At 46.7% G+C, this 15,390-nt stretch overlaps 1 protein-coding gene across 1 annotated transcript in view; it reads right to left on the bottom strand.

Moving 5' to 3' along the window:
• The window catches only part of PRMT3 (protein arginine methyltransferase 3), a 63,004-nt gene that overhangs the window by 29,260 nt on the left and 18,354 nt on the right, over positions 1-15,390 (bottom strand). Inside the window, exons 10-11 of the mRNA XM_069968051.1 lie at positions 9,204-9,303; positions 3,431-3,509 (exon numbers count right to left, since the gene is read on the bottom strand). Coding sequence (XP_069824152.1) covers positions 3,431-3,509; positions 9,204-9,303 — 179 coding nt within the window. The remainder of the gene's footprint in view (positions 1-3,430; positions 3,510-9,203; positions 9,304-15,390) is intronic.

The raw sequence follows: 15,390 nt of genomic DNA, 5'->3' as shown, positions 1-15,390 counted from the left end.
AAGAGAGACCCCTAGCGTAAAGAGAGACCCCAAGCGTAAAGAGAGACCCCTAGCGTAAAGAGAGACCCCTAGCGTAAAGAGAGACCCCTAGCGTAAAGAGAGACCCCTAGCGTAAAGAGAGACCCCTAGCGTAAAGAGAGACCCCTAGCGTAAAGAGAGACCCCTAGCGTAAAGAGAGACCCCTAGCGTAAAGAGAGACCCCTAGCGTAAAGAGAGACCCCTAGCGTAAAGAGAGACCCCTAGCGTAAAGAGAGACCCCTAGCGTAAAGAGAGACCCCTAGCGTAAAGAGAGACCCCTAGCGTAAAGAGAGACCCCTAGCGTAAAGAGAGACCCCTAGCGTAAAGAGAGACCCCAAGCGTAAAGAGAGACCCCTAGCGTAAAGAGAGACCCCAAGCGTAAAGAGAGACCCCAAGCGTAAAGAGAGACCCCAAGCGTAAAGAGAGACCCCAAGCGTAAAGAGAGACCCCTAGCGTAAAGAGAGACCCCTAGCGTAAAGAGAGACCCCTAGCGTAAAGAGAGACCCCTAGCGTAAAGAGAGACCCCTAGCGTAAAGAGAGACCCCTAGCGTAAAGAGAGACCCCTAGCGTAAAGAGAGACCCCTAGCGTAAAGAGAGACCCCTAGCGTAAAGAGAGACCCCTAGCGTAAAGAGAGACCCCTAGCGTAAAGAGAGACCCCTAGCGTAAAGAGAGACCCCTAGCGTAAAGAGAGACCCCTAGCGTAAAGCGAGACCCCTAGCGTAAAGCGGTAAAGAGACCCCTAACATATGGCGGGCATCTAAACAAAGGCCAGCTAGCATCGATGCTAAAGTTACATGGACTCCCTATTATACGGAGAGGATTTTGCAGTCTTAGTGACTCCTTAGGGCGGTATTCATACATGAGCAGCTCTGTGCGTTCTATATGTATCCGGCAGATCTCACACCTGAGCACCGCTCATCTCTCCACATGGCGCTGACTGATACAACCAAGACTCCCAATGACCAATTACGGGCTGGCGTGTAATGTTCACGTCTTTAATTGAATTTCTCGCCTAATTCCAGGCGGCTGGCTTTGTTCTGACGTTGCCCGGGAGCACATTACAGCACAATGGCGCTGCAGTGATGAGCGAGCGCCGAGAGTCATTAAAGCAATGCAGTGGAACATGGTACAATGGAGCCGGAGCCGTGCTGAGGGAATGAGAGAACTGCATTGAGACGTGTCAGCATTAAACGAAAGACAGCCAACCCGGCGTGAAGACACCAAACCGGCAGACATGTGACATGCACCGAGCCCCTGCAGCCCGCATAGGGAGAGGAGCCATCGTCCTGGACGGAAAATTCACTCTGCATAGAAATTGTATCGATTCCAGATTATTAAGACGGACGCAAAGTAATGGATGTAATTATACGGAATGTTCCGGACTCATTAGAATTGCTCAATGACTTTGTATAAGTCGGAAGACATAGGACAGAGTCTGGCACATCCATATATATGTATAGTCACCTACATTATAATATTCAGATAGGATCGGCACCCAAGGTCACACCATGTCCACGTCCAATCAGTGGGGGGCGCCACTGCTCATGAATATTGAGGCCCATTCTTGGGACCTATCAATTATTAAAGGGGTTTTCAAACCAAAACATGTATCACCTATCTAACACTCCAATACAGCACCATGAATGCTCAAACACCACTGTAGCCACACTCCCCCATTATATGGTCCCACACTGAGCTTAAACTTGCCCCTATTCAGTTTTTCTATGGCTCTACTACTTCAGTTCTGGACCCAGCTATGATGGCTTCCATACAATGCACACACAGAAGAGCAAATGCTATTCCCCTATAACTCTATAGCATGCCCTCAGAAGCAGCATCAAGAACATTATATAACAGTACTAAGCAGTGTAAGCTGCAATTAAGCATTGGGTGAGATAACTCCTTATCAGGACATCCAGAAGCTTCTCTGGGTGTCTGGCTCTGTAGATAACTTCTTCTACCCCTACCCTCTCTATAGATTTGTATGGGCAGCATAAAAAACTTTATAGAGCAGTATAAGTTCACAGTGTGTTAACCTCCGTCACAGTTGATAAAAACCCTTTAAGGATTGGACCTTTTTAAATTGATTGACCTGAAAAACAAGAGTAAGACTGAAGCTGGTACACCGAAGACCTAGAGGCCAATGGGGCAAAAGAAATCTGCTGAGTTAAGTATAAGGCAGAATATGTAAAACCTGACAATAGACAAAGCATTGGTTTAACCAAAGACAAATGGTAGGGATGTCAATGGCGACAATGGTGTGAAGGCTAGGTTGTTTTCTTTATGGCTGTAAACCAAGTACCCTCTAACATAAATACACTACAGCAAAGCATTGTCAAATCTATCATCACACCCCATGCTGTACCTATTATTGGCACAGCAATGGGACACTGCACGCTCCCCCGCTAGAGACACCACGTCAATCTTGTTTTATATTAACCATAGGCTCAGAACCTAAAGACTGGGACGCTTAAGACCTCATGGATAAGTGGAGGAGTCAGTGGCAGAAACCTTAGGGAATCAGCATGTGGAACCCCAACTTATTCAGTGGTCGTCATTAATGGAAGGTTACAGTATGTTCCAATATAGATTTCATATATTGACATGAATGTGTAATAGATGTCCTAAGTCTGAGGCTGAAACTCTTAGTTCTGCTTAAAAGGAGGGAGACTCCCATATACCATTTAAGATAAGGGACAAAGAGTTGCTTTAACCCAAGACCAATGATAGGGAAGTCAAGGGAGACAATGGTGAGTAGACTTCGTTAATTTCTCGATGGCTGTAAACAAGCATCCCCTACTCAAATAGATTAAAGCTAAGTATCCCCAAATCTATGATCATCCCATTCTGTACCTATTGTTGGCACAGTAAGGGGATAGTGCACGCTCCCCCACTAAAGACACCACACCTATCTTGCATTACAGGAACCATAGGCTAAGAACTTGGAGACACAATGCAATAAGGCATGATTTTCATAGATGTGCTGAGTCCTACAGACCGAGACTTTGCTGATAAGAAAGGGGGGCCCTGTTCTATCAAATCCATATATGCTGTTTAAGGTAGCTGGAGAAGGAAAGGGAAGAAGAAGTTTAGGAATCTGGGTGGTAACCTCTGCATGAGCTGTAAAATCTTGAAGACTTCTATTTCCCAAAGATGTTCAGAATTTAGGTAAAACAGCATCACTGAAAATCTCGAGATCTGGATGGGAAGGGGTTACACCCTACATTTAAATAACCCATTTAAGGCCACCAGACTATAAGTGCTCAGAATGAACGCCTTACAGCGAGTACTAATAGCACCATCGCTCATCTGTAGAGGGAACATTCCCAGCCGAGCGGAACGCCATCTACAGCTGAGGGTTTGCACAGTCCCCGCAATGTTCCCTTACACTGTGGAAATTTCCATACAAACCTGCTCCTCCGGCTCTCAGATACTTGTCCTTTGCATAAATAACGGAGTCCAGCATTGACTCGAACAGCAGAAAGTAACCCTGCGGGGGGAGAGAGAAACTGGTTAGAAGAAAAGGATAAAGATGGCTTCAAGACGTAAGGAAAGTGGGAAGAGATACATCTCCTTATTCTGCCAGGCATTGTCTGCTAGGAGTTATTACATCCCATAGTAGAAGTTTCACAACCTGTCACTTTCCAGCTATTGCAAAACTACAACTCCCAGCATGCTCTGACAGCTCCAGGCTCCCCAAACATTGCAAAACTACAACTCCCAGCATGTGCTGACAGCTCCAGGCTCCCCAAATATTGTAAAACTACAACTCCCAGCATGCTCTGACAGCTCCAGGCTCCCCAAATATTGTAAAACTACAACTCCCAGCATGCGCTGACAGCTGGCTCCCCAAATATTGTAAAACTACAACTCCCAGCATGCTCTGACAGCTCCAGGCTTCCCAAATATTGTAAAACTACAACTCCCAGCATGCGCTGAAAGCTCCAGGCTCCCCACATATTGCAAAACTACAACTCCCAGGATGCCCTGAAGGCCACAGACCCTCTGGCTGTTGCAAAATGACAATTCTCAGTATGCGTAGACAGCTGCAGCTGTCAGAGCATCATGGGAGTTGTAGTTTTTTTTTTAACAGCTGGGCCAGGTTGGGAAACATGGCTTAAATTCCTTAAAGTGAGTTATCTAAGATTGGAATCAGAATGTCTATAGGTTATGTGTGATATTTCAGCTAATTGCGAACAAAGGAGCAGACCTGCAATTTTTGGAACAGGACTGTCCAGAGCAGTAGCAAATCCCCATAGAAAACCTCTCCTGCTGTGGACAGTTCCTGACATGGACAGAGGTGGCAGCAGAGAGAACTGTGTCAGACTGGAGAGAATACACAATTTCCTGCAGGACATACAGCAGCTGATAAGTACTGAAAGATTTTTTTTTTTGCTGAACTACCTCTTTAAGTATGACTTAATCTCCACAGCTGAATTTCAGTTATCTGTCTCTAAGAAAGCTGAGAGATTTTAGCATTCAGAATAACTCAAGGACTTTTTTTCCTGGTGATTTTATGTTCGGTCTCTGACGCCTGAGATGGTCTTCATTATCCGCCCCAGCAGGGGGCACTGTAATAGGTTATCACAAGGTAATAGGCCTCCCCCATACTAAACCTCTGGCTCCTGTTTCATCGCTTTCAATTATCTCTACTGCAACATGAATTTCATTCCCCCCCTCCGGCCCTGTACACACTCTGCATTTATGGGGATCGTGTGAAAATTCTGGGTCCCAATGCAGGAAATAATAAATATATATGTATATGTATATATAGATATATACACACACACACACTAGTGTTAAACACAACATCTCAGGGGGTTCAGTCCTCCCACTGCCCTATATTGCTGATGCCTCACTCCTAGCAGTTGTAAAATAATAGGCGTTGTAATCCCCCCATGACTGAACATATCACCTACATACACAGAGAGATGTACAACGATTATGCAGAGCTTAGAGGAGGGGGCGGTAGAGATCTCTAGATGTGATAGACGCCCCGTGTACAGCTGCAGAGTGGGTCACAGAGGACTGCGGACTCCTGCCTGGTTCATTTGTATTCTGGGAAGTGTCCTCTTTAGGTTTATTCCACCTTAAATGAAGGCAGCATAATCTAGTGACAGAAATGCTGAACAGATCGGTGTATTACTTACATCATTCTGCTTAGCTGTTCTCCTAATATGCAGGAGAATAGGATTATTGCCGGACCCCTCCCTCCACCTGCTGATTGACAGATGACTGCCTATAAACAGCATAGATAGATAACTGCCAATCAGCTGCTGGTGGGCGGAGTTTTCTGCTCATGAATATCCAGGACTACTGAGCTTACGCACATAATGGAGAGGACTACTTATTGTCCATGTTATTCAGGAGGAGATCTCTGGATCAGCTGCACAGAACAACATCATATTTTTGATACACACACAAATATATATATATATGCTGGGAATTGTAGTTCTGTGTACGGTCCAGCTCCTTGCATGCAGAGCCGTTCCCCATGTAATTTCACAGGCGGCTGCTCCACCTGTAGGGGTGCCATCTGGAGACAGAATTGTACCTGACATCTTTCCCAGAGTGCTCCTGGGCAACATTCCTTCTGTTAATGAACCCTGTGTATTTGTTTTATGGCTCCCGGTTATCACCTTCAGAACTAATTACTGTAATGGTGACCGGTGGCAAAACCGCAAAGAGGAATCACCTGAGCGGCGGTGAAGCGCATTAGTGTCATATGAAACCATTTACAATGAGAAAAATACAGAGCGGATTGTACAGTAAAGCGAGACTCATTCATTGCAGCATCAAGGTGACATATATAATAGTGACAGCTGAGGCCGCACGGACCGCGCACCAAGAGGATTACTGGATAGAGTGATCAGAAACTTCTCCATACATTCCGATTTACATCAACGGCATCAACCTTCATCCTGCACAACAAAGTATCAGTCCGGAGTCCAGGAGGGGTAGAGGTCAACAAGAACATATTCAAGAAGGAAGGAGATAGGGAGATAAGGGATGGATAGATGGATGGATGGGGAAAGGGAGGAAGGAAGAAGGAAGAAGGGAGGGGGAAGGAGATAGGGAGATAAGGGATGGATAGATGGATGGATGGGGAAAGGGAGGAAGGAAGGAAGAAGGGAGGGGGAAGGAGATAGGGAGATAAGGGATGGATAGATGGATGGATGGGGAAAGGGAGGAAGGAAGGAAGAAGGGAGGGGGAAGGAGATAGGGAGATAAGGGATGGATAGATGGATGGGGAAAGGGAGGAAGGAAGGAAGGAAGGAAGAAGGGAGGGGGAAGGAGATAGGGAGATAAGGAATGGATAGATGGATGGGGAAAGGGAGGGAGGGAGGAAGGAAGGAAGGAAGGAAGGAAGAAGGAAGAAGGGAGGGGGAAGGAGATAGGGAGATAAGGGATGGATAGATGGATGGATGGGGAAAGGGAGGAAGGGAGGAAGGAAGGAAGAGGGAAGAAGGGAGGGGGAAGGAGATAGGGAGATAAGGGATGGATAGATGGATGGGGAAAGGGAGGAAGGAAGGAAGGAAGAAAGAAAGAAGGAAGAAGGGAGGGGGAAGGAGATAGGGAGATAAGGGATGGATGGATGGGGAAAGGGAGGAAGGAAGAAGGAAGAAGGGAGGGGGAAGGAGATAGGGAGATAAGGGATGGATAGATGGATGGGGAAAGGGAGGAAAGGAAGGAAGGAAGAAGGGAGGGGGAAGGAGATAGGGAGATAAGGGATGGATAGATGGATGGGGAAAGGGAGGGAAGGAAGGAAGGAAGGAAGGAAGGAAGAAAGGAAGGAAGGAAGGGAGGGAAGAGAGAGGGAGGGAGGAAGGAAGTGAGGAAGGAAGGAAGGGAGGGAAGGAAGAAAAGGGATGGATAGATAGAAGGGTGGAGGGAGATAAGGGACGGATAGATGGAAGGAAGGGAGGGAGGAATGAAGGAAGGAAGGAGATAAGGGATGGATAGATGAAAGGGGGAAAGAATGAAAGGGGGAAAGGAAGGAAGAAAAAGAGGAAGGCAGGAAGGAAGGGAGAAAGGGAGAAAGAAAGAAAGAAAGAAAGAAAGAAAGAAAGAAAGAAAGAAAGAAGGGGAGGAAGGAAGGAGGGGAGGAGGGAAAAAGGTAGGAAGGAAGGGACTAAAGGAAAGAGAAGATAAGAAAAGGGAAAGAAGTAAAGGAAAGGAGGAAGGAAGAGAGAGAAAAAAAGAAAAACAAGGACAGATATCAGAAAGGGAGGGAAGGAAAGGGAGGGAGAGGGAAGGAAGGAAAGTAAAGAACAATAAAGAAGGGGGGGGAATAGTTAAAGGGAGGGAAGAAAGGGAAAAGTAGGGAAGGAAAGGGAAGAAAGAAAATAAATAAGATAAATAAAGGAATGAGGAAAGAAAGAAATGACATGAAGGAATGTAAGAAAAATAAGAAAAATAAGGAAAGTAAAGGAGAGGAAATGATGAGGTGTTGTTGACATGCTGTCAATCATCCTGCTCCACCATTTCTGAGTACTCCAGACAGGGATCATGTGATCAGATAGAGCTGGACGGGCAGTGTGCTGGCAGCTGAGGGGGGAGGAGGCTGGTGGTAATCCCTCCATGCCAGTGCCGGCTGATGATCCCCAGCCCCCCTACCTCCCCATCATCCATACTACACAGCAGGTCAGTCCTCTGGATAGGTGAGGAGGCGCCATTACAGGGGTCACATGACTTCATCTGATATTTAGGGACCAGGCAGGAAGGTGTTAAACCTCCAGCGCTTGGCGGCAGCAGCTGCCAACACATAAATGGCGGCTCTAATCTCACAGAACACGAAATGCGCAAACTGCGGGGTGCGAGCTGCAGTATATCACCATGGTAACTGCAGTTAGCAATATGGAGACTCCGAAGAAAAGCTGCAGAGGAAGCTGGAAAGTTTCAGAAAGTATAAGCCCCCCCCCTCCCTTAAAGTGACAGCCCCCCATTATGTCCTCTAACGTCAGTCCCAGGGTCTTCATCCCGGCTGAGAAGCACTGAGCTTTCTCCCATAGATCTTAGAATCGGAATTAGCATTGAGTGATGCAGCAGAGCCGGCCATAATACGAGCTCAGGATTATAATGGCCGGCTGCTCAGACAACGCTTATGAAGACGGATGGAGTGGGAGGAGGGCTGAAACTCTCACTATACAGTCGAGCAAGTTTACCGCAATGATAAAAGGTGCAGGGAAATGCAAATGTATCCGGAGCGAGTACAGACCTTGACACTACAAGATATCTGATATTCCCCTGATAAGGAGATTTATGGCCCCAGCTAAAAGACTCATCGCAGAGCAGACAGAGAGCCGGAAGACACAGCCGCTCAGCGAGAGAAGAATAATGAGAGGGAGCCGGAGGAATAATGCAGGAAATCGCCACTTAAAGGGGCTCTCCACTAAAAGTATGGCTGCAAAAGTCTCCTCACCCCTCTCTGTCCTCTGTCTGGAGGATTCTGAGGCTGACTGGTTGCTAGGGACATTGATTGATACAATGTGTGCCTAGCAACCAAACTGTCCGGGCAGTCACATATGATGTAATGTCTACAGATTTTATATCAGTGCTGGAGCGTTATAAGAGGAGCGGCTGATGTCAGTCACATATGATGTAATGTCTGGAGGTTATATCAGTACTGGAGCGTTATAAGAGGAGCGGCTGATATCGGTCACATATGATGTCATAGGAGGTTATATCAGTACTGGAGCGTTATAAGAAGAGCGGCTGATATCAGTCACATATGATGTAATGTCTGGAGGTTATATCAGTACTGGAGCGTTATAAGAGGAGCGGCTGATATCAGTCACATATGATGTAATAGGAGGTTATATCAGTACTGGAGCGTTATAAGAGGAGCAGCTGACATCAGTCACATAGGATGTAATAGGAGGTTATATCAGTGCTGGAGCGTTATAAGAGGAGCGGCTGATGCCAGTCATATAGGATGTAATGTCCCTGGAAGTCTGGCACCAGTAGTGTTGGGGGTGTGGGGGTTTGGGGAAAGCAGTTCTTCCCTGGTTTGAAATGGCTGATACCAGGAAGCAATAGCTGCACTCACTACAGTAAACTGTATTCAATGATAACTTTTAGTTTTTTTAATTTTCCTGATGACATTTCCCCTTTAAGAGAAAGTGTGGTCTTCCTGCTGATGAATAGCGCCCCCCCCCCCCCCCCCCCCCCGCCGCTGACTTACCATCCATTCCGATATAATTACATCCACTTTCTCCTCCGGTAAATCAATCTCTTCTATTCTTCCTTTAATCAGCGAGATTCTATCTTCTAACTTATTCAGGCTGAAAGAAAGAAGCAAACATTGTCAGGAGCGACACCGCCACGCTGTACCGTGTGCCCACCCAAGCTTTGGCTGTCCAGCCATGATGGGAGTTGTTGTCTTAAAACAGCTGGAGGGCCGAAGGTTCCCCATCCCTGGCCTATAGAAAGTGATCCCCAATTTGTATCTCTCCAGCTGTTGCAAAACTACAACTCCCAGCATGCTCCGACATCAGCAGGTTCTTCAGCTGTTGCCAAAAACACAAAGGCAAGGATGCCCTGCCAGCCACAGATTCCTAAAGGGTCACTGTCGTATTATTTTTTTTGCAGGAATCAATAGTCCAGGAGATTTTAAGAAACTTTGTAATTGGGTTTATTAGGCAAATCTGCCATTATCTGCATTCAAAAAGCCTTTCCCCAGCCTCCCCCCCCCCCTCCCTCCTCTCTCATTCACTGCTCATTATCAGGAAATCTCCACTCTTTTACATCAGTCAGGCCCTGTGTAACCTATGGAGAGGGGAGGAGGGAGATTAGTCGCCAGCAGAGAAGAAAGGATTACACAGCGGGACCTGTGTGATAGCCAGTATTCAGAGAGGTCAGAGCTGACTTCAGAGGAGATAACCCAGTGATGTAGCTGTAAATTAACTCTTTGTTGTCCTGTTTTGGTGCCTCATCTCCCTCCACCCCTCCCCTCTCCATAAGAGAATCATGAAGACAGGGGGGAGAACTTCAAACTGCTTTCTCATGATAAAAATGCATTTTTCGGCTAATAAACCCAATTACAAAGTTTCTTAAAATTGCCTGGACTATTGATTTCTGCAAAAAAAAATGTAAATGACAGTGACACTTTAAGCTATTGCAAAACTACAACTCTCAGCATGCAGTGACAGTACAACCTCCAACATGCACTAGCACTACAACCTCAAATATGCACTGAGACCACAACTCCCAGCATGTACTGACAGTTGCAGATTATCCAGCTACATTTCCCAGCATGCCCTTATAGACTGCATCTCTCCAGATCACAGGTGTCAAGTTCACAGCCCTCGAGCTGTTGTAAAACTACAATTCCCATTACGCCTGGATGGCCAAAGCTAAAGTTTTAGCTACCCAAGCATGATGGGAATTGTAGTTTTCGAGGGCCTGCTCCAGATATTATAAACCTATAAAAAATATAGAAAAAAACTTTCAAGCTTTATTTTAAGAAACTTTTTGCTGCTCTCTACAATTCTGGTGACTGTAGCAGAGATCAGTCTCCTGTTCATGCTGATCTCCTGGATCAGTGAATAGAAGGCCGGCACAGCAGTAAAGACTGACACTATGCGGATGTATCTCTACATACTCCAATGCTAGGACACTGCAGATTATAAGGGGCCGTCACCAGCATGCGTTAGTGCCTATACCAGGGATGGGGAACCTGCCGCCCTCCAGCTGTTGCAAAAATACAATTACCATTAAGCCGGCATGATGAGAATTGTAGTTTTGCAACAGCTGGAGGGACGAAGGATCCCCATCCTTGGCCTTTACATGGACCTAAGCAACCAGACAAAAAATTTTTTTTGAAGAACCCATAAAAAGTCAGCTTCATGGTGATGAAGAGCTGAGACCCCCCTCTCCCCCATGACAGTGCGGAGGATCAATCTCCCAGCGACATGACAGCTAATGTTACTGCCAGCGCTGGACTCATTCCCCGGGCCACCGCTCCTTATCTCGCTCCTCTCTCTCCGCTATCTCACCCTGCCGGCAGTCGCTGCGACCCGGGAATCTCATTAAAGGCGTAATTGAAAAAGACGACCTCGGCAAAACAAAAGGATGGGAGGGGGTGAACTCTTGAACTGGCCCCTCGGACAGAGAGAATAAAATATCAATTACTTATCCACCGTACGGGAAAATAATGGAGATGAAGGAAGAAGAGCAGGTAGAGCGCCACTTGGGCTAATAGACAACTTTTTTTTTTCTGTTGCGATCCTATGGGAATGGCCGGTGTATCCTAAACATTCACACATTCCGTTACTTTGTCCGGACAAATTTAGAGCCCATTAATTTCCATTGGGCCGTTTACATTATCCACGGTTTTACGAATCCTTAGAGGGGCACTCCAGCAAAAAAAATATTCTTTCAAATGAACTGGTGTCAGAAATATAGTTATATAGTTTTGTAGTTTACTTCCATTTAAAAATCTCCAGTCTTCCAGTACTTATTAGCTTCTGTATGTCCTGCAGGAAGTGGTGTATTCTCTCCAGTCTGACACAGTGCTCTCTGCTGCCACCTCTGTTCGTGTCAGGAAATGTCCAGAGCAGGAGAGGTTTTTTTTTTTTTTAAAGATATTTTATTAAAGATTTTTTTGTTATAAGGATACAGGCATTACATTTGCACAATAGAAGATGTTGTAAGATGGATCGGAAAAAAAAATACAAAAACTATTCTGGACAGTTCCTGACATGGACAGAGGTGGCAGCAGAGAGCACCGTGTCAGACTGGAGAGAATAAACCACTTCCTGCAGGACATACAGCAGCTGATAAGTACTGGATATTTTTAAATACATGTAAATTACAAATCTAAATAACTTTCTGATCATCATTTGGACCATTCATTCCTACTTTATTTTCCACTGCAGATCTGCAAAAAAAAAATATAGATGATACTACAGCTACGGACTGATTTTTGCAGGCGATGACTATGGACATAATATACAGTGCTGAAACACGACCGCATGTGTGAACGAGGCCTTACACAAATCGCATCAAACAGGCTGCTCAACCAGGATGGCGGACCCAACCAGCAGAGAAGAAACTTCGAGACAGGTGGATACGTCGTGAGGGTCCCAGATGAGACATGGTAATGACTATATACTATAGGTGGGATTACATTAGCTCCCCCCACATAATTAAAGCCCCTCCCCTCATGTCCCAGATGAGACATGGTAATAACTATATACTATGGGTGGGGTTACATTAGCTCCTCCCACATCATTAAAGCCCCTCCCCTCAGCTCATGCTTCCATGTAACTTATAATCATCTACAACTGTTTCCAAACTACAACTCCCAGCATGTCCTGACAGCCATAGTTTTGCCACAACAGCGGATGGCTGCTGAGATGGGTATATGTCCTCCACAGTATGGGACTATGGCCGCTCTATCCTCTAGATAGCTCAGGTTTTGCTGATGACGAGAAAGAAGACAAAGAAAACAAAGTGCAATGAAGAACACAAAGGATCAGAGAGGCCATAAGACAGATGGTGCCGCTCCTCCAACCCCAAGACACGGACACAAATCTCTGGCGAGACACCTGCACGTTGCTGCCAGGACTGGGGGGACGGGGGCTGACCGCGCCAGCTCGGCCCACCAAGCATGACCAGGGTCTGTTCCCAGTCAGGCTGCAGGCCAAAGCCATCGGCACACAATCCAGCAAAGCGTTCCGTCTCCATCCAGAATCAATAGCGCAAGGCCTGTGGTGTCAGCCGGGAGCACCTGCAGGACCGGAGCGAGGACACGGCGCTCCGCCAAGAAGAACCGCGCAAACAACACCTATACAGAAACAGCCAAAGTCTACACTAGTGCTCCCTACTATCAGTCCCAACATACATGGGGGAGGCAGATGGTATATGCAGAAGGGGATCACAAACATGGGGGAGGCAGATGGTATATGCAGAAGGGGATCACAAACATGGGGGAGGCAGATGGTATATGCAGAGAAGGGGCATAAACATGGGGGAGGCAGATGGTATATGCAGAGGAGGATCACAAACATGGGGGAAGCAGATGGTATATGCAGAGGAGGAGCACAAACATGGGGGAGGCAGATGGTATATGCAGAGGAGGATCACAAACATGGGGGAGGCAGATGGTATATGCAGAGGAGGGGCATAAACATGGGGGAGGCAGATGGTATATGTAGAGGAGGATCACAAACATGGGGGAGGCAGAAGGTATATGCAGAGGAGGGGCATAAACATGGGGGAGGCAGATGGTATATGCAGAGGAGGATCACAAACATGAGGGAGGCAGAAGGTTTATGCAGAGGAGGATCACCAACATGGGGGAGGCAGAAGGTATATGCAGAGGAGGGGCATAAACATGGGGAGGGCAGATGGTATATGTAGAGGAGGATTACTAACATGGGGGAGGCAGATGGTATAGGCAGAGGAGGGGCATAAACATGGGGGAGGCAGATGGTATATGCAGAGGAGGAGCACAAACATGGGGGAGGCAGATGGTTTATGCAGAGGAGGATCACAAACATGAGGGAGGCAGATGGTATATGCAGAGAAGGATGACAAACATGGGGGAGGCAGACGGTATATGCAGAGGAGGGGCATAAACATGGGGGAGGCAGATAGTATATGCAGAGGAGGATCACAAACATGGGGGAGGCAGATGGTATATGCAGAGGAGGATCACAAACATGGGGGAGGCAGATGGTATATGCAGAGAAGGGGCATAAACATGGGGGAGGCAGATGGTATATGCAGAGGAGGATCACAAACATGGGGAGGCAGATGGTATATGCAGAGGAGGGGCATAAACATGGGGGAGGCAGATGGTATATGCAGAGGAGGATCACAAACATGGGGAGGCAGATGGTATATGCAGAGGAGGGGCATAAACATGGGGGAGGCAGATGGTATATGCAGAGGAGGATCACAAACATGGGGGAAGCAGATGGTATATGCAGAGGAGGGGCATAAACATGGGGGAGGCAGATGGTATATGCAGAGGAGGATCACAAACATGGGGGAGGCAGATGGTATATGCAGAGGAAGAGCACAAACATGGGGGAGGCAGATGGTATATGTAGAGGAGGATCACAAACATGGGGGAGGCAGATGGTATATGCAGAGAAGGGGCATAAACATGGGGGAGGCAGAAGGTATATGTAGAGGAGGGGCATAAACATGGGGGAGGCAGATGGTTTATGCAGAGGAGGATCACAAACATGGGGAGGGCAGATGGTATAGGCAGAGAAGGATCACAATGATCAGCGATATTAAGTCTATCTTTTCAGGCAGCTTTGTTTCTCCTCCATGCTTTACAGTGCAGCTGTTACATCAGGACACAACTACATTCAATGGCTCCAGCTTATCTGCATTGTCTAATGGAGCCCCAAATAGATTTCTTACTCTACTCTCTCCTCCATGCTTTACACTGCAGCTCACTGTTCCCAAACCTGCGGCTGTCAGAGCATGCTGGGAGTTGTAGTTTTACAACAGCTGGAGAATGCTGCATTACAACAAAAAGGATTATAAACTACAAGGAAGCTATTGCACATGGGAAGAGGGGAGGGGCTAATGTAACTCCACCCACAGTACATAGTTAAATGAGTACTCCAGCGACATTTACATTTAAAGTTACAGTATATATATTTGTAATTTACTTTTATTTAAAAAATCTTCAGTCTTCCGGTACTTATTAGCTGCTGTATGTCCTGCAGGAAATGGTGTATTCTTTCCAGTCTGACACAGTGCTCTCTGCTGCCATCTCTGTTCATGTCAGGAACTGTCCAGAGCAGGAGAGGTTTTCTATGGGGATTTGCTGCTGCTCTGGACAGTTCCTGACATGGACAGAGGTGGCAGCAGAGAGCACTGTGTCAGGCTGGAAAAAATACACCACTTCCTGCAGGACATACTGCAGCTGATAAGTACTGGAAGACTGGAGATTTTTGAATAGAAGTAAATTACACATCTATATAACTTTCTGACACCAGTTGATTTGAAAGAAAAAAAATGTCGCTGGAGTTCCCCTTTAATACATCCCACCTGGACATATGGCATATCAACCTTTGAGACCGATACCCATCTGGAGATAAGCCTCTAAGCCTCTCCTATGCTGCATCTACTGTTCCGATTGAGAAGCCAGCTCAGGGCATGCTGGGAGTTGTAGTTTTGCAACAACTGGAGAGAGAGAGAGATTGGGGAACATGGGGAACCTGATCCTGTGCAGCAGCCAATATTCTGTACAGGGGGAGGAGGGATATGCATTGTCCATCTCTAATAAAGGGAATGACACCTCCTGCCTCATCAGAGGCTCCTGCTCTCTCCCTCCTCCATGCTTTACACTGCAGCTCTTCTTCCTCAGACATATGAGTGATCATCAATCCCCGGTCACTTAC

Source organism: Dendropsophus ebraccatus, chromosome 4 (genome assembly GCF_027789765.1).
Source record: "Dendropsophus ebraccatus isolate aDenEbr1 chromosome 4, aDenEbr1.pat, whole genome shotgun sequence".
Classification (NCBI taxonomy): domain Eukaryota; kingdom Metazoa; phylum Chordata; class Amphibia; order Anura; family Hylidae; genus Dendropsophus; species Dendropsophus ebraccatus.
Note: the sequence above shows the minus strand (reverse complement) of the source record. Positions and strands in the feature narration are given on the sequence as shown.